General features: G+C 55.3%; 4 protein-coding genes across 4 annotated transcripts; 2 read left to right on the top strand and 2 right to left on the bottom strand.

The window, feature by feature from the left end:
- Positions 1–152: 152 nt before the first annotated feature.
- On the top strand, positions 153–3,776 carry HER10_EVM0002688 (annexin ANXC4). Its single transcript, XM_035472390.1, has 2 exons — positions 153–3,265; positions 3,327–3,776. The coding sequence occupies exons 1-2, from the start codon at positions 1,469–1,471 to the stop codon at positions 3,648–3,650; spliced, it is 2,121 nt and encodes a 706-aa protein (XP_035332311.1). The 5' UTR covers positions 153–1,468; the 3' UTR covers positions 3,651–3,776.
- A 2,246-nt stretch (positions 3,777–6,022) lies between these two features.
- On the bottom strand, positions 6,023–13,799 carry HER10_EVM0003204 (uncharacterized protein). The gene is made up of 3 exons (XM_035472888.1): positions 13,034–13,799; positions 6,700–12,969; positions 6,023–6,637 (listed from the first exon to the last, which is right to left on the bottom strand). The coding sequence occupies exons 1-3, from the start codon at positions 13,493–13,495 to the stop codon at positions 6,176–6,178; spliced, it is 7,194 nt and encodes a 2,397-aa protein (XP_035332371.1). The 5' UTR covers positions 13,496–13,799; the 3' UTR covers positions 6,023–6,175.
- Positions 13,800–14,214: 415 nt separating this feature from the next.
- Positions 14,215–18,860, top strand: HER10_EVM0001867 (uncharacterized protein). Its single transcript, XM_035471602.1, has 5 exons — positions 14,215–15,581; positions 15,637–17,367; positions 17,422–18,023; positions 18,077–18,338; positions 18,429–18,860. The coding sequence occupies exons 1-5, from the start codon at positions 14,906–14,908 to the stop codon at positions 18,635–18,637; spliced, it is 3,480 nt and encodes a 1,159-aa protein (XP_035332216.1). The 5' UTR covers positions 14,215–14,905; the 3' UTR covers positions 18,638–18,860.
- Positions 18,861–19,190: 330 nt separating this feature from the next.
- HER10_EVM0002489 (RTA1 like protein) lies at positions 19,191–21,222 on the bottom strand. Its single transcript, XM_035472197.1, has 2 exons — positions 20,324–21,222; positions 19,191–20,267 (listed from the first exon to the last, which is right to left on the bottom strand). Exons 1-2 carry the CDS (start codon positions 20,888–20,890, stop codon positions 19,665–19,667), a joined length of 1,170 nt encoding a protein of 389 aa, XP_035332289.1. The 5' UTR covers positions 20,891–21,222; the 3' UTR covers positions 19,191–19,664.
- Between the last annotated feature and the right edge of the window lie 15 nt (positions 21,223–21,237).

Here is a 21,237-nt window from a genome sequence, read left to right as displayed (position 1 = left end):
ACATAAGCAACCGAGAGTGGGGTACCTCAGTCTGTCATGGAAGATTACCTAAGGCATCTGGGAGCTCCCATACTCTCATCGACGGAATCCTTCGGCTTTTCATCCCACCCGCCGTGTCACCATCTAGGTCCCGAGCCGAAATCGTCGGCCGTCGACCATCGACTACCTAGATTCCCAGCGTGCCATCGTCACTGGTGCAGCAGTGGCAGCACGCACTCGTTCAGCCCCCAAAGGCCCTTGCATCGTCCGCAGCGGGAGCATGTTGATAGGACGAGTAGGGCAACATGGCGGGGATCCCGGCCCCGCTCCGCTGCAGCATGTCATCACAACACAAGACGGCCCGTTGGGAATTGCTCTCGAGTTTGCAGAGGGACCCGTTCACCCCTCTTCGCCGCCGCCGCCGCCGCCCACGGGGTCGGAGAGCTTAGCTTCCCTGGAGGAACCCGTTGCCACGGACTCGCCGCCGTTCACAGCCTTCCTCTCATGCCCACATTGACGGTTGACCCCAGCCCGCCCCCTGGCTTTCCGGGGGCTCTGTCCTGAGGGTCTTGGTGCACGCAGGACGCAGTACGACAGAAAGGCGGTGTTGGCACTCTTTGAGGGGCCTTTAGATTTGAGGCCATCGCGGCCATTGGACCAACCGGCGCAACCACACAGCCATTAGCGCCTGACGGTCTACCTAGACGGACAACTTTTGATCAGCAGATCCAAGAGACACGGCTACCTCATGATGCCAGGCCGGTGCTGCAGGTAATGTCATGTAGCATTACTCGCCAGTAGCTCATACGACACATTTCCCGCCAAGCTAGGTAGCCACCGAGGAGTCAGAACAGGGGATAGACGATGCGAGCTCCATTAGCTTACTGCATGGTACCGCAACAGCTGTTGCTAACCAACTAACTTGCTGCTGATGCTGATGCTGTTCTGGTCAGGATGGGGAAGAGACGCTATGCAACTGGGTGGGTTTCACATCCTTCAGCCCAACTCTTCTCCTTTTGGGTGGCTTGCTCATGGCTCACTCACCCCATTTTCCCATGCCTACCCTTACATTAGTGCATCTATCTGTCTCCTTTCCTTTCTTTTACATGCATCCACAGCCTCCTCGTCTTTCGTTTCGTATCCAACCCTATGCTCGAGGCTCCAACATTTGTACAAGTACTTGAAGTCAGCCGCACGCTGCTCAATTGAAGCCCAGAGAGCACGCGACATCTCATCTCTTCTCTCTCCCCTCTGATATATACCAGCAAAAAAAAAAGAGGAGCTCCCGTCGCCCTACGCCCACGGTCCCTGTCCCACACACACACACTTGGGCCAGAGAGAGCCCCTCATTCCCTGTCCCGCACGTTTTGTCTCAACTTCGAGCTCCAAAACCCCACCTCGATTCCCGTCAGCTCGCATTTTCGCAGCCAAGTGCAGACTCAACAGCGACAAACCCAGTTTGAGTGTCCAGAGTCTCCAAGCAACTACCATGTCTCTCCAGGTTGACGACCGAGGCTGTCGCACCCGTTCGCGCTCGCCGGGCCGTCGCGAGCGCAGTCGTAGCCCCGCGGTCCCCGCCATGGTTGATCCCTCGCGCGAGCCCAGCTATGCTTACCCGGAAGACGACCTCGATGGTGGCAGATATGGACGCGAGAGAGGAGGCGCCAACGTCGTCACCGCAGAGCCGGGCGCCAGCCGCGCCATGTCAGGAGCTATTCCTTACCCAGAGGACGGCAGCGACGCAATGTTTCCAGGCACCAGGTCACTCTACGACTACGATGACCCGCGCGGCAGCAATCCTGCTTACCGTCCGCCCCCATCACCGCAAGACAACTACTACCGCAACTCGCGCGAGAAGTACGACGAGCCCCGTGACGACGACAAGCTCAAGTATCTGCCCGCAAAGTACAGCAGTCACGGTCGCAGTAACAGCAAATACGGCAACGAGGCCGAATACGCGCCTCAAAAGCCGCCTCGCCCTGACGCGGGCGACCTGTACCCTCCAGCGAAGCCCCCTCGCCCTGTGTCGCCCGGCGGCTACGCTTACGCTCAGCCGCAGCCCTACGAATACGCAAAGACCGACGACAAGGCCAAGAAGAAGGAGGAAAAGAAGAAGGCTCTGGAGGAGAACCTCGCATACGGCTTCGACCCCAATGCTTCTAGACCAGGCGGCCTCGCCCCTGAGCCCCGATACTCTGGTCGCGCACCGAGTCCAGGGCCACAGATCTCGGCCGGCGCCGCGCAGTACTACGCTAACGACCCGCGCGTCTCGTCCAATGTCTTGACGGTCGAACCCGGCAGCCGCAGGCGGGACAAGTCGCCCCAACCGCCTACTCACCGCATGTCGAACCTCTCTGTAAACACTGGCCACCACTCCATGAACGTGAGCATGTCGCTCGCCAACGCACCGGGGTCGCCGCTGCTGGAGTCGTACCACGGCACCTATCAGGACATGTCACCCATGCCGTCACCCATGCTGCTGCCCTCATCACACGACCTGCAGGTCATGGAGCCCCTCTCGCCAATCGGCTCTGACGATGAGGGCCGACGACGCCGCCGTGCGCGGTTCCACGACATTGAGGACGATGCGTCGAGAATCGCAAAGGCGCTACGCAGCGACAGGAAAACCCCGGACCCGGAGCCCCTCATTGAGATCCTCCCCGGCCTCACCCACGACCAGGTCATGGACCTCCGCAAGGAGTACAAGGCCCTCGTCAAGACGGGCGCCGACCGCAAGGGCGTCAACGTCGCCAAACACATCCGCTCCCGCCTCAAGGACTCCGACCCGAACCTGATGAAGGCCTGCTACGCCACAGCCCTCGGCCAGTGGGAGAGCGAGGCGTACTGGGCCAACTTCTGGTACCAGGGCGACAAGACGCGCCGGGAGCTGCTCATCGAGTCGCTCATGGGCCGCACGAACCACGAGATCCGCCTCATCAAGGACGGCTTCAGCGATAAAAAGTACGACAACAGCCTGACAAAGTGCATGAAGACGGAGCTCAAGGAAGATAAGTTCAAAAAGGCCGTGCTCATGGTGCTCGAGGAGCGCCGGATGGAGGAGTACGACCCCTACGGCCGCCGCTTGGCGATCGACTACCACTCGGTCGAGGATGATGTCTCGGACCTGCGCAAGGCCGTCAAGTCGGAGAAGGGCGGCGAGTCGCTCATGATTAGCATTGTTGTGCAGAGGAGCGACTCACATCTGCGCGAGGTGCTCAAATTATACGAGCGGACATACCGTACCAACTTTGCTCGCGACGCGCTCAAGAAGAGCGGCAACCTAGTTGTGAGTAATTCTCATGGTTACACAAACATAGACATAGATCTAACCCGGCTCGTCTTCATAGGGAGAACTCCTCGCCCACGTCCTCAACGGCGTCATCAACAGGCCCGTCCGCGACGCCCTACTAGTCCACCACGCCCTCACAGCAAGCCGCAAGGACGACCTGCGCCGCGAGCTGCTCATCTCCCGCCTCGTCCGCTTCCACTGGGACCGCCACCACCTCGAGGCCATCAAGCGCGCCTACCGGGAGCGGTACGGCCGCGACATGCAGGAGGCCGTCCGCGAGGGCACCAGCGGCGAGTGGGGCATGTTCTGTCGGGAGCTGTGCATCTACCGCATGCCCGACCAGGTGAAGAGCTACGAAAAGGTGCCGGCGCAGGTGCGGTGAGCGATTTCTGGAAACCAAAATGAAGAGCGGAAGGGGGAATAACTTAATTGCATGAAGAGATTGATGATGGGATGTAATGAGACCATGTGAGATGGGAGGTTATTTGAATGAAATATTGATATCATATTCTTAACTCGCAATGTCACTTGAACGCGACCTTCCGCGAGCCTTTCACCGTGAAACTTGCTCCTCAAGTTGGAAATCATCCCCCAATCCTCATTACGACCGTGGGTGACCTTGAAACCGAACCGCCTTCACAACCTCATCCCTCCTAGCAACAGCAGTCTCCCCAAGGGCATACGAACTCCCCTGCGAACGATCGTCCATTTCCCCAACCCTCTCACTAACATCCGACCTCCTCTCCCAGCTCCTCGCCCGTCTCCTACTGCCAGGTTCGACACTCCTCCTGCCTCGATCATCGCCGCGCCGTTGCTCATGATAGCCGCCGCCGCGATCATCATCGCGTCGTCCGTCGTCATATCCGCCGCCGGCCCTGAACTCCCGTACCCCTTCATCCCCGCGGCCGCCATGCATTTGATATCCATCCCTCCTATCACCGCTCACCCCCCTCCTCACGCTCCGACTCCGGCTCCGACTCCTATCCCTACTCATCGTCCTACTTCTGCTCCTCGTCAAACTCCTACTCCGACTCCTCCCCCTCTCACCCCTCCACCTCCCATCATCACCCTCGCGCCGAACATACACATGCCGAACCCTCTCACGGAAATACCGCCCTCCATCGCGAGATCTGCTTCTTGCTCTATCTTGTGGCCTGATCCACTCTTCATCGCGAGATCGGTTTCTCCGAGGAGGAGGAGGAGGAGAAGCATCATACTTCTCAACTGGGAACAACAACCATCCGCCTCGCGAAGGGCTAAAGACCTCTTTATACCTCTGGCCATGATCTCCACTACCCAGCCCAGGGTGATAATGCCTCCTCGGTCCGTGTCTCGGTACATGTCGTTGTTCTCTTCCTCCTCCTCGGGGCTCCGTCACCGTATACGGCCGTCTTATATCCCCGCAAGATCCAGTACCGGTACAGTCATGCCTCGTCATCGTATTCGTAGGTCCCAAGAGGCATCCTCGTGATCCACCCAATTTATCGTCGACTCGGAACCCCCATTTCTTCGGATCTTGCTGTTCCACGCGATTAGCTACATTCAAACAAGAACACCAACCCTCTTCCCTTGTAACTCTCAGCCCTCACCTCTCCACAAGAGCTTATAAGGCAAGACCCAAAAACAAAAAAAAAGGTTACAGAGAAGGGAATACCAACCTCACCAGGACACCTCGAAACACCAACAACATCACCACCCCACTCCCCCAACTTCTTCACAGGATAAAGCTTACTCCAGAACCCCTTCCCCTTCTTCTTCCTCCTCTTCTCGCACGCCTTGCACTTCTTCCTCTTCTCGCACTCCTTACACTTCTTCCCCCTCTTACCTCCACAATCCCTTGCCGTCATCCTCCCACCGACCTCACACCCAAATCCAATCCCATAACTTCCCCTCCCCCCTCCAGCCTGACACCCATACCCACCAGAACAACACTCCACCATCTCAAAGCAACATTCATCTCCCTCCCAACACCCGCCACATCCCCCACGCCCATCACAACCACTCTCTTCCTCATCCGAAGCCGTCTCTGACTCTGAGGTATCTTCACTTCCATCATCATAGTAATAATACCCCCCACCAGTACCACCCCCACCAACTAAACCTACATCAACACCTTCCTCAATAACACCCTCATCATCAAGACAAATCACCTCCCCTCCAACATCGCTGAGCCCCCCAACCGGTACCCGCTGTCGAAGATCCGCCATCTCCACGGCAGTCGTATATCGAGTCCGATGAGTTCGTACCGCAGGTCGTCGAGCTCGATTCAAAGTCGGGTCGTATACGTCCCAGTTTCAAATACTTGAACGATGCGGCAGATTCTGCTTTGGCAACAGCAAAGCGCAAGACAACAGAGAAAACAAGCAAGACAAAGATTCACAGAATCTCGAAAGAGAGAACAGCCCGACCCTCGCCTTTTTGTTTGCTCCCACCACCAAACTTCCCCTCCTCTCGAGAGCGCGCGGCTACCCGCATATCCAAGGTCACCCAAGTACAACCACCGAGACCAAACAACATCCACGAGGAATTCAGCGGTGAGAATCACGGGATGTCCTCATCCACGTGAAATTAGATACGCATGTGGAGGGCTACTGTAGTCATGATATCCTCTTCTGAACGTCCGAATCTATTCGTCTCATAAAGGCAACTGAAAATATGTAATTTTGACCACAACAATAAACCAAGCGCAAACCCGATGCTAGACACGCCAATGCTGTACGTATACAACAGGAAAAGGGAAAAAAACACCATAACACGCCCTTCGCGACCATGCGCACGCTCCGTTTCCCCAGACCTTTACGGTCCGTGGCTCGAACGCCAAAACGACCCGTGCTAGTCAGTCCCATTTAAACATTACAACGTCTTTTCCCCATACATCAACATCATACCCCTGACACCCCGCTTCTTTTACAAGAACCCCTTGGTGAGACTCGGTGCCCGACTAAGGCTGCTCTTCCGCTTGGGTACAGAAATCATGGAGGCGGTGTCATCATCAACACTAAACCCTGTGCGCCACGCACCGCGGACGCTTCCCATCGCGGACGCCGCCCCCTTTTCGAATCTCAACGCCTTGATGCCCTCAAGCTCACGCTCCAGGCGCATCGATCTCTCCTTCTCCTCGCGGAGTTCCCGCTCAGCACGGCGTGCCTGAAGCTGGTTCTCCGACTCAGACGACTGAAGCTCCTCAATCGTTTGCAGGAGCTTCTCCGCCTTATCACGCATGCGGGCAACGTCGTCTTGCAGCTGTGTGTTCTGCTTGTCCTTGCGGTCGATCTGACCTTGGAGGTCCTTGACGATCCGGTCAACATTGCGAACCGAGCGCTGAGACTTGTTCTTCTCATTCTCATGCTCCTCAAGCTGGGACTCAAGCTGATTGATGCTGTTAATGACTGACTGTACGAGAAGCTTGCTTTGTGGTTGGCTATTCTTACCTCTTGGATGCGCTTGTGCAGGAACTTGATATCTTGGCTGGCACTTGAGTAGCCCTTGGTCTCGAGGTCGACCAACTTGATCTGAATCTCGTTCAAAGACTTCTCCAGGGTGGCCTTAACCTTCTGGAGCTGTGTGCTGGCCTCGCGCTCAACCATGGCCTCCTTCTGCATTTCCGCAGCCAGTGCCTCGGCGCGTCTCATCTTCTCCACTGCAGCAGCTGCAATATCTTCATGCTGGGCCAGGCTGGACTTCAACTCCAACATTTCCTTGTCCAGGTTGGCGGCGTCGCGGAGTGATGCGCTGTCGCCGTTGGTGAGGTCTTCCAGGCCAGCCTTGGCTTCCTCAAGGCGAGCCTCGATGCTGCGCTTCTCCCGGACAAGAAGATCTCGCTCAGAAGTGACTTCGTCCACAGAGGCGCGGAGAGACCGAACCTGGGAAAGCAAAGTCACGACCTTGCCTTGGGCCTCGCTGTGGGCGTTGACCGCCTCATCGCGTGATGAGACGACATCAGCCAGAGTTGACTCCAGGCGGGCCTTTTCCTTGGACCAGGTCGAGCTGTTGAGAACTTCGTCGTCCCACTTAGAGCGGAGCTCATCAAGCTCCTCTCGCAAGCGAGCAATCTCGGCTTGCTTGAAGAGTTTCTCCTCGCGGGCCAGATCAAGCTCCTTGGTCAATGTGGCGAACTCGGCTTGGTACTTCTTGCGTGTTTGCTCCATGCTGGTTTCCTTGTCCTCGATATCGTTGGCCCTCTGGTTCCTGTAGTCCTCGAGCTCGTGCTGAAGGCGCTTCTTAGCTTGGCTTGCGGCATCCAGATCGGTGGAAACATCCTCGAGCTTCTCTTCAAGCCTCTGGTTCTGACGTTGAAGGTCCTCAATGGTGGCGTCCATCTTTTCTCTCTCGGACATGACTTCAGCGTACGTCTCCTCGGCCTCCTTAGCCTGAGTCTTGGCAAACAACTCCGCTCGGTTGGCCTTCAGAACAGCAATCTCGGCTTGCTCCAGTTTACTGAAATACTCATCAGCACGACTCTTGTACAAGTTCAAGCTGGACCCAACGTCGGCGAGTTTGGAAGTCTGGTTGTCGAGTTGAATCTGCAGATCAGAGAAGTCCTGCAAGAGCTGACTGCGGCTGGCAGCCTCTTGCTCGCGAGCCAGGCTCATTTCCTCGAGTTCGGATGTGGTGTCCCGAAGCTCGACTTCAAGGGCAGCTCGGTCGTGGCGCATCCGTTCGAAATGGTTCTTGACGTCCGAAAGCTCCGAGATGGCATCCCTGTGGCTATGCAGAAGTGAGCGACGCGCCTCTTCTTGGCTGTTGAGCGCGTCCAGGATCTCTTCGTGCGATCGGGTCTGAATATCACGCAGGGACAACTCGCCAGTCCTTACGCTCCGCTCCAGAGCCGACACTTTCCTTGCAGAGTCGTCCAGCATGTCGTGCAGGCGGCTGTTGACCTTCTCCAACTTTTGCACTCGAAGAACAGATGAGTTCTCGTCGAATTCTTCTGGGGGCGAAGAACCGCGGTCGATCTGGCTTTGGAGGTGTCGATTCTGCATCTCAGCAATTTGAAGCTGGTTTTGCAATTCCTCAACCTCGGCCTTGAGATCCATGCGGTTGTTGAAGCTCAGGATATCCGCAGTCTTGTCAGAGCGAGCTGAGTCCATATTCTCAGGCTCGAAACGGCGGGTGGGTGTCGAGTTGTTCGAGTACTGACGGTTCTGCATCTTGGATCGCCTGAAGGTGGGCGAGCCATTGAAAGGGGCCTCGTTAGGGCTGATCTCTTCCAGCTTGGGCCTCATGGGAGATTCCATGCGAGAAGAGCGCAGCTCAGCCAACTGGGCCTCGGCATTCGTTCTAGCAGCCGTCTGGACCCGAAGGTTCTGCTGGAGATCCTCGACTTTCCTAACCAGATCGAAGTTCTTGCTAAGCACGCCCTCGTTTGTGCCGTCTGCTTGAGGCGGGACAACAACGTCGGGATCGACCGTCTTAAGGACCTTGAGCATCTGCGCCCTCAGCTCTTGCAATTCCTTCTCCCTACTTTCCATGGTAGTTTGCAGAGTTCGGACAGTGGCCTGAGCCTGTGTACGGAGCTGACGCTCAGACTCGATGGTGCGATTGGCCTCAGCAAGTTGCGCAGTAGCAGTCGATGCCGTCTTCTCGGCATTCCTCGAAGCCTTTGCTTCCCGGGCGACTTCATGGTTGAGATCCTCCAGGTTGAGCTGCAACTTCTCGGCCTTCTTCTCGAGGCCAGCAATGGTTAATTGAGCTTCGCCAAGCTGTTTGTTCAGCTGAGCATTTTGTTCATCGGCTCGGGTTTTTTCACGTTGCAGACCCAGCACTTGACTTCTTGAAGCTTCGCTGGCTCTCGAACTCGAGCGGGCGATTTCCAGCCCCTTCTGCTGGAGCTTGTTGAGAAGAGCACGATTATCGTTCTCCGAGGCTTTGAGGCGACCCTTGACAGTGACCAGCTCCCGCTCGAGTCTCTCCTTCTCCTGATCATTCTTTAGACCAAACTCTCCAGAAGACAGGATAAGCTTATTGAGATCCTCGACTTGATGATTGAGATTGGCGCACTCGTCGTCGAACCACTTGAGTCTTTCCTGGGCAGCCTCGAGATCCTTCCGAAGGCTTTCCTCTCTCTCTCGAGCAGCCCGAGAAGCAGCCCGTTCACCCTCAATCTCGGCTTGCATGCGAGCTTCCTCGGCTTGAGTCTTGGCGACCCGGAGACGTCTGATCTCCTGTCTCGCTTCGTCGCGTTCGCGTTCGGCGGTATCGCGGGCTTCCTTGGTTCGACGGAGGTTATCTTGCTGAACGTACAGCTCTTTCTCTATAATGATCTTCGATTCGTTCAGATGATCGTACTCTTCCTGTAAGGCGTTGAACTTGTGCTCGCTCAGTAGGAGAACGTCGTCGCGTGACTGCCTCTCTCTGCTGAGCTCCTTTTGAATATTGAAGAGCTCATCCTTGAGGTCCTTGATCTGAGCTTCCAAGACCTGGCGATTCTCGTCTGCCTGGGCATCTTCGGAAAGCCGTGTTTCGAGAAGTTTCTTGGCATCCTCGGCTTCCCTCTCAAGCTGCGACTGTTGTGATTTGATGGCTGTGATCTCGGCCTGAACTTCGCGAAGCTTGGATGCAGCGGTCTCCTTCTCGGACACGAGAACCTTCTTTTGCTCCTCAAAGGTACGGCGCTCCATCTCAAACTTCTTGTTGTCTCCCCGAAGAACGGACAGTTCACTCTCCTTCTTCCGGACAAGGTCCTCGTAGTCGGTCGAAGTCTTGGATAGCTCGGAAAGCTGCTGTTGAACCTGGCGATTCTCGAGAGCCAGTTGGGATTCTCTCGACTTTGACGATTGCAAATCTTTCTGTGCTGTCCGCAATTTGACCTCGAGGTCCTGGTCTATCTGGAGGAGTTTGCTCTCCAAGTCCCGTGCTTTGCGATCCTTGAGACTGAGCTGGCTCTGCAACATCTTGATTTCGTCCTCGAGCAGTCTCTCCTGTTCACTGCGCTCCGATTGCTTCTGCGAGATCTCCTCGATAGAGCGCTCCAGCTCCTCGGTGCGTTCAGAGAGCTCTGATTTCTCCTGCTCCAGCCGTGCGATAAGTAGTGCTGCTTGCTCCAGTTGAGCCCGGTACTTTTCAACGTCGTGCTCAGCCCTCTTCTTGGCTTCTAGCAAGTCGTCAAGTTGGTCCTCCAGCCTCTCTTGGTCTTCTATGGCGCCAGAGAGTTTTTCTTCGAGTTCCGCTTCTCTCACTTGTAGGCGCTTGAAGATCTCTTCCTTGTCCAAAGCGAGGGCACGTTCACTCTCCAACGTCTGTTGAATTCGGACCATCTCGTTGTGTACGTTTCGGCGATCCTCTTCCAGCTTGTGGCGATCGTCAGATTCTTGCTTCATCTTGTCCTGAAGCTGGCGAATCATTGCATCCCTCTTCTTGACTTCTGTAGCGCTACGAGTAGCGCCCAGGAGTGGCTTCATCTTGCTTACAAGCTGCCACCACGGGTTCTCCATCAGGTCGAGGTAGGTGTTGAAATTTCTCTGGATGATGCGGGTGGCCTCGGTCCGGAACAGTCTCTTGTAAGCGACTCGTCGCTGAATGTATCCACGTGCAACGGACTGGAATCGAGACATGATTTCGGTGATAAGGGCATCACGCTGCTCTTCCAGTTCGGCTAGCACACCAGCTCGGAAGAAGACCTTCGTAAGGCCCACGCGGTACAAGCTCCTGTCTAGACCAAGTTTCTCAAGCATCATTGCCGCTACGGCTTGACCCTCTTGATAGCCCTTGGGCATGTTTCTGCAAAGCACTTCATAGCGTTGACGGAACTCGGCAAAAGGAAGGCGGTTGGGAAAGCCCGTCCGGGCAATGCGGATACCCTCGAGAACACCATTGCATCGCAGCTGATCAAGCACGAGCAGTTTGTTGAACTGCTTGGGCTTCTTCTTGTGGTTGGGCAGAATACAGCGGACGAAGTGAGGATGGGTGGAATGAAGCTGTGCCATGAGACTGTGGAGCTGCTCCTTGTGGCGCTGTGCGACAGTTCGGAACAATCCCTTCTTGACCCGGTTGCGGCTGGCACCTAAATCGTCGTCGACGTCGGCGCAGTCGGCAAAGAGATCGGCAATATGCTTGTCAGTAGAGGAAGCAAGGAGGCGAGTGATGTTATCATTCAGCGGATCTTTGTTCTTCTCCAGCCAGCTTTCGGTGGAGTACTCGACTTCCGCCGCATAATGCGTGAGGATAAAGCCCTGGCCGAGTCGAGAGGGGCGATATTTGTTCGATTTCTTGTCCCACAAGGAGTTGAGCTTTTCGGTGAATGACTTGTCTGTGGCCTTGGGCATCACACAGTCTTCGTCCAAGCAAGAGAAGATACCAATGGGGTTGGGTAATTCGATGAGGTCAATCGTGGGCTGAAGGTCGCGTCCAAAGTCAATGAACTGCCACTCAATCTGTTCCCTCGCGTACTCTTCTTGCTCGAGCACAAACATGTGATGGTTGAAGAACTGCTGGAGCTTTTCGTTGGTGTAGTTGATGCAAAGCTGCTCAAAGCTGTTCTCTTCGAAGATTTCGAAACCAGCAATATCCAGGACACCAATGAAGCGCGAGTCGTCAATGCCCATGCCTGTACGATCCAGTTGACGGTTGATGCGAGTTACTAGATTACCGAAACCTCTCTCGTAGATACCCTTGGACAACGCGTCGAGTCCCAGTCGGACCTGCTCGGGAGTCTGAACCTTTTCAACCCATTCACGGCCAGCCTTGACTCTGGGGTGAAGCAGGCCCTGCAGGAATGGCTCGAGCGGAACACCGAGGAGCTTGCAAACCTTGGCTGCCTGTTCCTTGGCGTCAGGCGCCAGCCGGGCTTGATCTGCGGCACGACTTTCCTTGACAACAGAGATATTTCCGAGATGTAGCACAGCGGCGATGGTGCGAATGATTGAGTTCTGGTCCTTGTCTGAGAAGCCCATGACGTTGAAGGCCTCCATCAACGAGTCCCACTCCTCCCGGTCGGAGACGCCGACGATTGTGTCGTGGCCAGCGCGCGTGTATGCAAAGTCCTCGACATCCAAGCCGTCAAGGAGGAATTCCTGCTTCAGCTTCCTGTCTGCGCCCTTGAGAAGCTGGTAGAAGATGTGGTAGTTTCTCTCATGCCCGTTGATCCTCACCACTCGAGACTTCTCCAAGAGATACCAGTCGATGAAGGCGCCAGAAATGGCACCTGCCTTGTTGAACTCGATCCGGATAAATTTGCCGAAGCGTGAAGAGTTATTGTTCCGCACCGTCTGAGCATTACCAAAAGCCTCAAGGATAGGGTTGGCTCGGAGGATCTGTTGCGACAGGTTGGACTGCTGAGACTTATTCTTTACGGGGGACTCGGAGTGCGCGACGGCTGCAAGGTACTGGATCACCTTCTTGGTGTTCTCGGTTTTACCAGCACCGGACTCGCCGGTAACAAGAATACTCTGGTTCTCGCCTTCGTCTACCAGATTGCGGAACGCATGGTCGGCCATGGCAAAGATGTGTGGTTTGGTGTCTTCCCTACTCCTCCCCTTGTACATATTGATATATTCGTTTGTGTAGATGGGTAGTGGGCAGTAGGGGTTGACTGTGACCAAAAAGAGGCCGGAATAGGTGTAGATGAGGTCGGCTTGGTATCTCATGTGGAGGTTATGGACGACGGACGCCTCGTTCAGATGGGTCAATTCAGCCATATCGTTTGCCTTGTCGAACTTGGCGGGATTGACCTTGTCGACGCTTTCGGCGTCGACTTCTCGTTGCTAAAGTTTGCATGTCAGCGATCTATGTCATGACGGCACATGACGGTCAGATTAGAGCACTCACTGTACCATCGTCACACTGAACGAGTATCTTGTTGCCTCCTGTCTCCTCAACCACCCAACCCCTCACGAAAGCAGCTTGCGGGTCCTTAAGCCACACATAACGCTTTCCCGAGAAGTCGTTCTCGCCCTCGATGCCTTTGACTGTGTCAGAACCACGGCGCATCTCCTCCGTCTTGATGAAGGAGGGCGCAAAGGTCCCGGAACCAGAGCCACTGTTTCTCGAGTCGGAGCGATTGTGACGGAAGTGGCCGGTGCCTGAGAACATGATAGGGGCCGCAGGTGCCGCAGATGCCGCAGGTGGTGCTGCGGGTGCTGCTGAGGCAGTGGAATGGTTTCTGACGTGCGATACGGGCGTGGTAACGGCTGACAGCGGAGACGGTGATGAGAAGACTGCGGATTTCGGCCGGCCGCTGCTAGGACCGGGCGAGGTCCTAGCAAAAGGATTATTCCGTGGTTGCGCCATGATTTGAGGAATATGAGAAGAAGTAGGGTATCGTCAGAAGAGCGCAGCCCTCAGGGCGGCGTGTCGTATTGGGTTCGTGTCTTTCGTCGCAAAACGTCGCTCATAGAGTACACATTAAGATAGAGGCAAAGCTGACGAAGGGCAACGAAAACGACGAAACTCTGAAAGAAAACAATATGAAAGACGTCGCGGGATCGTAGCCTCTTGGGCGAAATTGCCAGTGACGAAAAGACGAGATCAAGGCAATGTCGGGGAGGCTGGGAAAGTGGAGGATTTACAATCGACGTAAGGATGGATATTGTATTGTTGACTCTGGACTAACAAAGAACAGGGATTCAGGAGTACGGTTGCTCAGGGTACGCCTGAGCAAAGTAAACAATGGAGGGGGCCAATTGGGAGGGGCCCCCCACGTGACAGACGCCAGCGACAAAGGTGACGCGAGACCGTCTCAAGTCACACTAGCCGGATGCGGACTAGGGAGAAATGGAGTGTCTCCCCACTGGAGGCCACGGCCATCCTTGCAGCCTCACGGCCTTGAATTTCCATTTGACTCGGGCCTTCCAGGTACCGGTAGGTTGTTTGGACCCGACCTGCCTGCCCACACTGAGCTGCCCTTCCGTGCCTGCCACTCTTGCCCCAGTAATCCCGCCCGAAAAGACTCGAAATTCGAGAACTGCCCGAGAGCCGTCCACCCGCCCCAACCTCCGTCCGTCGCAGTCGCAGTCGCACTTTGCGGCTACTTGAACCTTTCAAAGACATCGACGTTCCAAAGGTCGCTCACAGTCGCATCTTTTTGTGACGCGACGGCTCAATCCAGACAGAGCATTACGAGTTTTTTTTTTTTGCATCGCGTGCATCCGGCAGGTCTCCTCTTTTTCCAGAAATCAATCCCAATTCGGAAATTCGGATAGCCGCTGCTACGCGCCCACCGCCCACCGCCCACTGAGGTGCTGACCGCTGTACGGAGTAAATGCATGACGATTTATTTTTCCGACGAGAGCTTTTTTCGCGCCGTGAAATTCTCCCTCCTGTTGGCGCGAGGCAGAGCAAGTCAATTCCAACATCGCACTTGCCAACCTTGACCTCCCACCAACACCACCCCAGTCTCCCTCTCTCCACCGCGAATGCGAATTGCCATGCTCCTTTCGCCCTTGCCCACCGACTCGACTTACCCAGATTTTTCCAGTTTGCACCTTCCACATTCTAGCGCACCAAGCTAGAGGCAACCTTCCTCCGCATTTGTTGAAAGGACTGGCAATCAGAAGCACCATCGCGACTACATACTTGCCCGCCACCACTCCCTGCTCTTGATTTTGGGCTGAACTCTTTCTTTGAACGTTCGAGTACCTCTTTGTCACAGTTCACAAGGTACCTTAGGAGGTCCAGCAGTCACAGTCGCAGGTACTCGCCATGAACAATTACTACCCTTTCGGGTACCCGCCGTACCCAGGCCAGCCGCCTGCTCAACAGCAACCGCAGCAGCAGCCCTACTCCTATCCGATTGCGCCGCCTTTCGCACAATATCCTCAGCACACCGAAAACACCTATGATGGTGTCATGCACTCACAGCCCTCGTACGAGCAGAGTCAAAACATGATTCCTGGCCTTGGCGGCTACGGCCATCTCCCTCAGCTTCCTCAGCTTCCTCAGCTTCCTCAGAGCTTTGGTTGGCAGCAACCCCAGCAGTCGCAGGAGCAGCAGCCGGCTCTCCAACATCACTGGCAGCCCCCGAGAGAGGGTCCCAACCTCATCCCGGCATCGCAGTACTATCACTCCGACCAGGCCCCGAAGCCCAAGGCCCCCGTCGCCTCTGGCGCTCTCCCTCCTACCGCGCCGAAGCGATCTACGAAGCAAACCTCCAACGATGCCGAGGAAGGCGAGCTTTCTGACGGCGAACTCGATGACGTGTACGAGCCTCAGGAGATCCTTCCGGAGGCAAGCTCACGCCAGCAACGCCAGAACATTCTGCACGCCGCAACTGCAAATGCGCGCAATGGCAAGACCAGCGCCGTGTATCCCAACGCCAGCTCCTATGGTGGTTCAAGAGATGGTGGGATGAAGCGTCCTGCAGTGGCCGGTGGTGATGGTGCGTATTCCTATTTTAAGAAGACTTTTGCCGGTTTAGAGCTAACACTCAGCAGATCGAGAGCATTCTGGATCGTACTCCCCCCATTTGTCTCCTCACGAAGTTCACCCACGCACGGCTGCCAACAATCAAAACGGCACTTCCTCCTCACAGCTGCATGCTTCTAGTGGACAGTTCAATCAGCCTCTCGCAACGGGTGCCGGTCAGCAACAAGGCAAGAATGCGGTCGAAGAAGCTCGGCAGAGGGCTCAGTCCGCTATTGGCAACCTCTGGCCTCTGGGTGTCCGCCGCCAGGACTTTGTCGATGAGGGCATTGACAAAACCATCGTCGACAACCTCTTGACTGACTTGAAGCTGGATACCAAAGCGCCCAGTCAATTCTCCATCCCAGGCCTTTCCACTGCCACGACCCTGCCCGGGCTCTCATATGCCTCTGGTCAGCCTGCATCTCAACAGGCCAGAACGGCAGGCGCAGCGTTGCCCCCGAAGCCCCCAGCTCAGCAACAGTCATCACCTTCGGCAGTGAAGTCGGCTGGAGAAGAGAGAAAGGATCGAATTGCTCGCCTTTTGGCTGCAAAGGGTGCAAAGGCAGCAGCATCTTCATCCACCACCACTGGTGCACAAGCTGGTACGCCGAACGATAAGGAGCTCGTCCAGCAACAAAAGAAGGATGCTCTGCAAAAATCCCGTGAAGCCCGTGCTCAAAAGGCAGCGGAGCGCAAGGGCTCTTTGCAATCCTCTCAGTCAAAGGAACCTTCCCCAGTTGAACCTCCTCGCAGACCTCAATCAGCAATTGCCAACGTGCCAGTTGTAGCGCCTGCTGCAAATCAACTTGCTCGGCCCAATGCCCTGCAACAATCAGCCGATCGTCAGACTGCTCCAGCTTCGGCCATTCCTGGTCTTTTCACATCTGCTCCACAGCCTGCGCCTCTCATCAGCCAGCGCAAAAGACCTGTCGCATCCGACTTCGTGGCCAATACTTATGCCAATAAACGCCCATTCGGTAATACTCAGCAAGACACTCGGTTTGTCATTGATGTTAGTGACGGGTCCGATGACGAGGATGTTGAGATGGAGATTGGGTCTCCCACAGACGAGCCGTCAAGCACTCAGCAAGATACGCCCTCTCTTAGACCGGCGTCTTTCCGCGACTTTCCGCCCCTGTCTAACGGTCTCCCTCAACGCCAGCTTTCGAGCCCTGCTCCGAGCAACATCACTACTCCTCAATCCGGCGCTGTAGGCCAGCCAAAGCAAGCTCATATCGATGTCATGGATAAGCAGATCGAGGCCATGAAGCGCAAGATTGCCTTGGCCGAGGCTCGCGCCAAGCTCAAGGCTGCCATGGGTGATAAGTCGCTTGGCCAGAAGTCGGCGGGCCAGACACCAGATACTGCTCTTGATTCGGATAGCGGCAAGCCAAGCATGCGCAGAGTCCAGTCAATGGGTGATTCCCATGTATCTGATCCGCCCAACGGCCATCAGTCGCCCGCGATTGCCGAGCCCAGCAGTTCACTGCGCTTGCCCAAGCCGTCGGACAACCGCATGCAAGGCGAATCTAGCCGTTCTCAGAGGCTCCGGACTGTTAGCACCAATCTTCCGCTCCTCGAGAACAGACTTCAGACGAAGAGGAGCAAGCTCCGCCTTCTGCAGATTCAAATGTCTCGTTTAGAGCAAGAGATTCAGGAAGAGGAGACTGAGAAGCAGAAGTTGACACAGGAGATGGAACAGCTCGAACAGGACTCGGATGAGTCGTCTGAGCCTCAGAACCAGTTGAAAAGCAACTCCGGTAAGTCCTCATTCTCAAAAGGATTGAAATAGATCGAATATTAACTGAATAAAGTCGATCCAGTTGTCACTACAACGTCCACAGGTCCTCAGCCCGAGTTGCCGGCTCCTTTGCCTGCTGCCGCAGACGCTGAGCAGAGTTCCAGCAAAGTGGCTGAACAATCTGATGCTGCAAGCGTGCGTCACAGCAAGTCTCCTGCAATGAGTCTCGACAAGGACATTTCCAATGCGGCAGATGTCGAAAATGCGGTCACTGGTAAAGCCGCAGCAAGCCCTTCGCAAGCCCCACCTTCCACAGAGACCCCCATGCCTGCGCTTCATGAGACTCCCAGCAACCCTGAGACTGTGGGTGATGATGATGAGTCGCAGCCAATCACTAGTGATGATGCCTCCGATGTTGCCATGGCCGAGTCCGATGACTCCAGCTCCTCCGAGCAAGAGCCTGAAGACGACCACGAGCCCGCTGAGAATGTTGTTCCGGCAGTTGCCACGAAGTCTCCGTCCATCAGCCCAGTCGCAGCAGATAGCACTGTTTCGCTTGTCAACAGTGACACTGACTCACAGCAAATGAGTGCCAGAGCCTCACAGATCCCCGAGCAGATCTCGCTGGGAGTCAACGAGTCGACCCCTGAGCAGGGTGTCAACGCCGTGAGAGAAGTACATTTTGTTTAGCGCCAAGGAAGCGCTTCGATTACTAACTTGATTGCTAGGCCCCGCTTGCTACACAGAGCACTGATGAGGCATCATCGTCTGGAGAACGCTTCACCCCTTACGAGAGTCCACTGCAGTATTTCCGTGCTTACCGATACCATCCCAAGTTTGCTGAAACCGTCCCTGGCGGGCTTCGGTCCCTCACCTACAGCAACAGGATTGATCCGAACCTGCCCATCTGTCCAGACCAGCTAGCCAGCCGGGACTGCCCTCGGGGTGCTGACTGCATTTTCCAGCATTTCGAGTCCATGAAGCTGCCGGGTAGGTCGCCTTCACCCCGCAAGGACTAATAACCACGTTGCGTGTCCTCGAGGCATGTCGAGCGCTGACGGTCGCTCCTCCGCGCTTTAGACGACCAGATTCTCCTCCAGTTGGGTGGCACGACCCTGGAAGGCCCCGAGAAGACGCAGTTCAACGATGGCTTGCGCAAATTGTTGCAAGAGATGAGATCCCAGAACATCAAGGACTTCCCCAGCATTGCAAAGGGCATAGTCGATTACCGCAACCGCTTCAATGGCGACCCGTCAAAGATCCTGCCTCTTGGCAATGTTTCCATCTGAATGGCGGAAGAGACACGAGCTTGATGAAGCTTCGTTTGTATCTCCCCACGTCCACATCGATTGGACTGTTTGAGTATTGGCTCATCCCCTTCCCTTTCCTTTGGCATCAGAAAATTTTGTTTCTTTCCCTTGGTCTTTACACACATACCCACCGCATACCTCTCAGCGGAGGCCCTTTTGGCCAGCTGAAAAGAGTCTTGGGCGGCGTTTGCGAGATACCCCCTCCTTGCGTTATTTTCAGAAATGATTCGGCCTGAGGCAATCAGGAGTGAGGCACAGGTACAATGGAAAACGGCAAGTAGGCAAGAAAAAAATAGTGTTGGAAAAGAGTGGTTGAGATCACTCCCATGTTTGAGTTGAGATTACTGAGGGATAGCAATGCCTTTGAGTTGCTTGCTATCACCTCGAAAGAGCTGTTCAGGTGACCCGAACTGGGTCGTACGTATTCAAATCAAACTCGATTGTTTTCATCTCTTGCTCATGGCTACTTTATGTGATGATGATGCGCCAATATGTCATTGTTGAGAACACAATAGAAAGGTACTTTTCTTCGGTACGCTAAGTACAACTAGATTTATTTCTAAGGGAAATACAGTCGTGTTTCAATTACGTACTGACGACCCCGAATTCTGCATGCCACTGATTACACTCTCGTACCCCGCCCGAAAAGCCACCTACTCCCAGCTATGTAGTATTGACTACCAAGGCAGGTTGAACAGAAGAAGAGAGAGAAAGAAAAAGAAGAAAAGAAAGAAAAGAGAAGAGGAGAGGAGAAGAGAAGAAAAGACAAAAGAAGAATAGTATGAGAAATGGAAAAGGAAAAAGAAAGCCATTCATCCATCATACTGAGCTTTTCTAGCAAAAATAAAACAATAAAAACAGAAGCGATAAAAGGGGTAAGCAGTCGGTCTATACTACTGACGCTTGAAGCATGGGGGAAGCGTCTGGAACAGTACTACATGCTTACATGCTTTTTGGGAGAAAAAGATACAAAGACGTTTGGAAAACTTGGCATAATCCCAACCCATTAAGCAGTCTCAATAGAGCTCCCGTTGCTCTTCTCATACGAATCAAAGTTGACCAACCTCGGTCCCGAAATGATCCTCCTGCGCCTCTTTGGGACGCCAGCCGTACGATCAGCCGGCGGCGCAAACAATTGCGAACCGCACAGCGCAGGATGGAAGAAATTCAACCCCACGACAGAAACGACAATCATGACGCCCTCGAACGCGATGAAGAGATCCTGGCGCGCCATCAGGGGCCCCGTCCAGCCGCCGCTGAGCTCGATGACGCGGAAGACGCAGCGGATGAAGATGCAGACGGTGGACACCGCCAGCGCGCCCAGAAACCCCTTGAAGCGCGAGGAGCGGCGGAGGCGGACCATGTCCGGGTGGTTGTCGAGGGCGCACGAGAGGTTGGGGAGGTGGGCGTGGCGGGAGGCGCGGTAGGTGCGCAGGGCGAAGTCGGCGGCGACGAGCATGAAGGCGAACATGGTGAAGACTTGGAAGGCGAGGCCCGCGATCATGACGGCGTCGCCTTTCGCGGTGGGGAGGTCGCGTTTGGAGGCGACGGAGGCGAGGGCGCCGCCTACGGCTTGGAGGGCGAGGGAGATTAGGTCGCAGGGGATGAACTGGGTTTGTTAGCTTTGTCACTCTCGCAGTATCTTGATATAAGAGAGTCACTTACAATCCTGGTGTACCACTTCGGCGGGATCCTCGAGTTCTTGGGCCCAAACGCCGTGACGATCCGCCGCAGACAGAGATAGATGCCCGCGGCGAGGAACGCGGGACCGACAGTCAAACAGCAAACCTGCACCAGGAAAGGATTCTCGTTCCACTGGTTCTTCCAGCTGAAGATGCGCCCCGCGTACCCAATCATCTCGGACACGATGCCCAGCATCATGGCGACGCTGAACAGGTTCGCCCGGCGCGTGCGGTACATGGTATACGCGAACCCGCAAAACGACAGGAAGAACAGGACGAGGAAGACGACGTTGGCGGCGAGGGAGACGCGGTACGAGTAGAAGGAGATGACGCCTTCCTGGCAGTACTCTAGGTCGGGCTTGAGGAAGCAGAAGGCGGGGAGCCAGGGTGCAAAGTCGATTTTGAGCTGTTTGATGACGGCTTCGGGAGGGGGGTTTTCTACGCTGTAGCCCGTGGAGGCGAAGATGTGGTTTAGGATGCGGTCTGGGTCGACGGTTGAGGGGTCTTTGTGGGCGTCTTGGACTATCTTCATCATTTTGTCGTAGTCCATCTTGGGCTGGGGTTGGCCGCGGTGCTCGCGGTGTGTGTGATGAGAGGGGAGATGGATGGGATGGATGGACAAGGAGGGGGGATGGGAAAGGGGCAATGGGCCGGAAGGGGGGCTTCAATGTCCTTTCAATGGCAGAATAAGACAAGGGGAATGATGGCGAAACTCTCCGAGAGAGAAATACATATCGAGAAAGAAGAGGGAAAGAGCCGGGAGGTATGATATACCTCCAACCCCTCAGGGTAGACGGGAGCGATACTCTTTCGTGGGGGGACAGATATCGTGATTGAGCTCGTCTTGGGAGCAGTTGACCTTGGGGTTAGGTCAGGGGCAAATCACAACTTCACACG

The sequence above is a fragment of the Colletotrichum scovillei genome, assembly GCF_011075155.1.
Source record: "Colletotrichum scovillei strain TJNH1 chromosome Unknown Contig00006, whole genome shotgun sequence".
NCBI lineage: Eukaryota > Fungi > Ascomycota > Sordariomycetes > Glomerellales > Glomerellaceae > Colletotrichum > Colletotrichum scovillei.
Note: the sequence above shows the minus strand (reverse complement) of the source record. Positions and strands in the feature narration are given on the sequence as shown.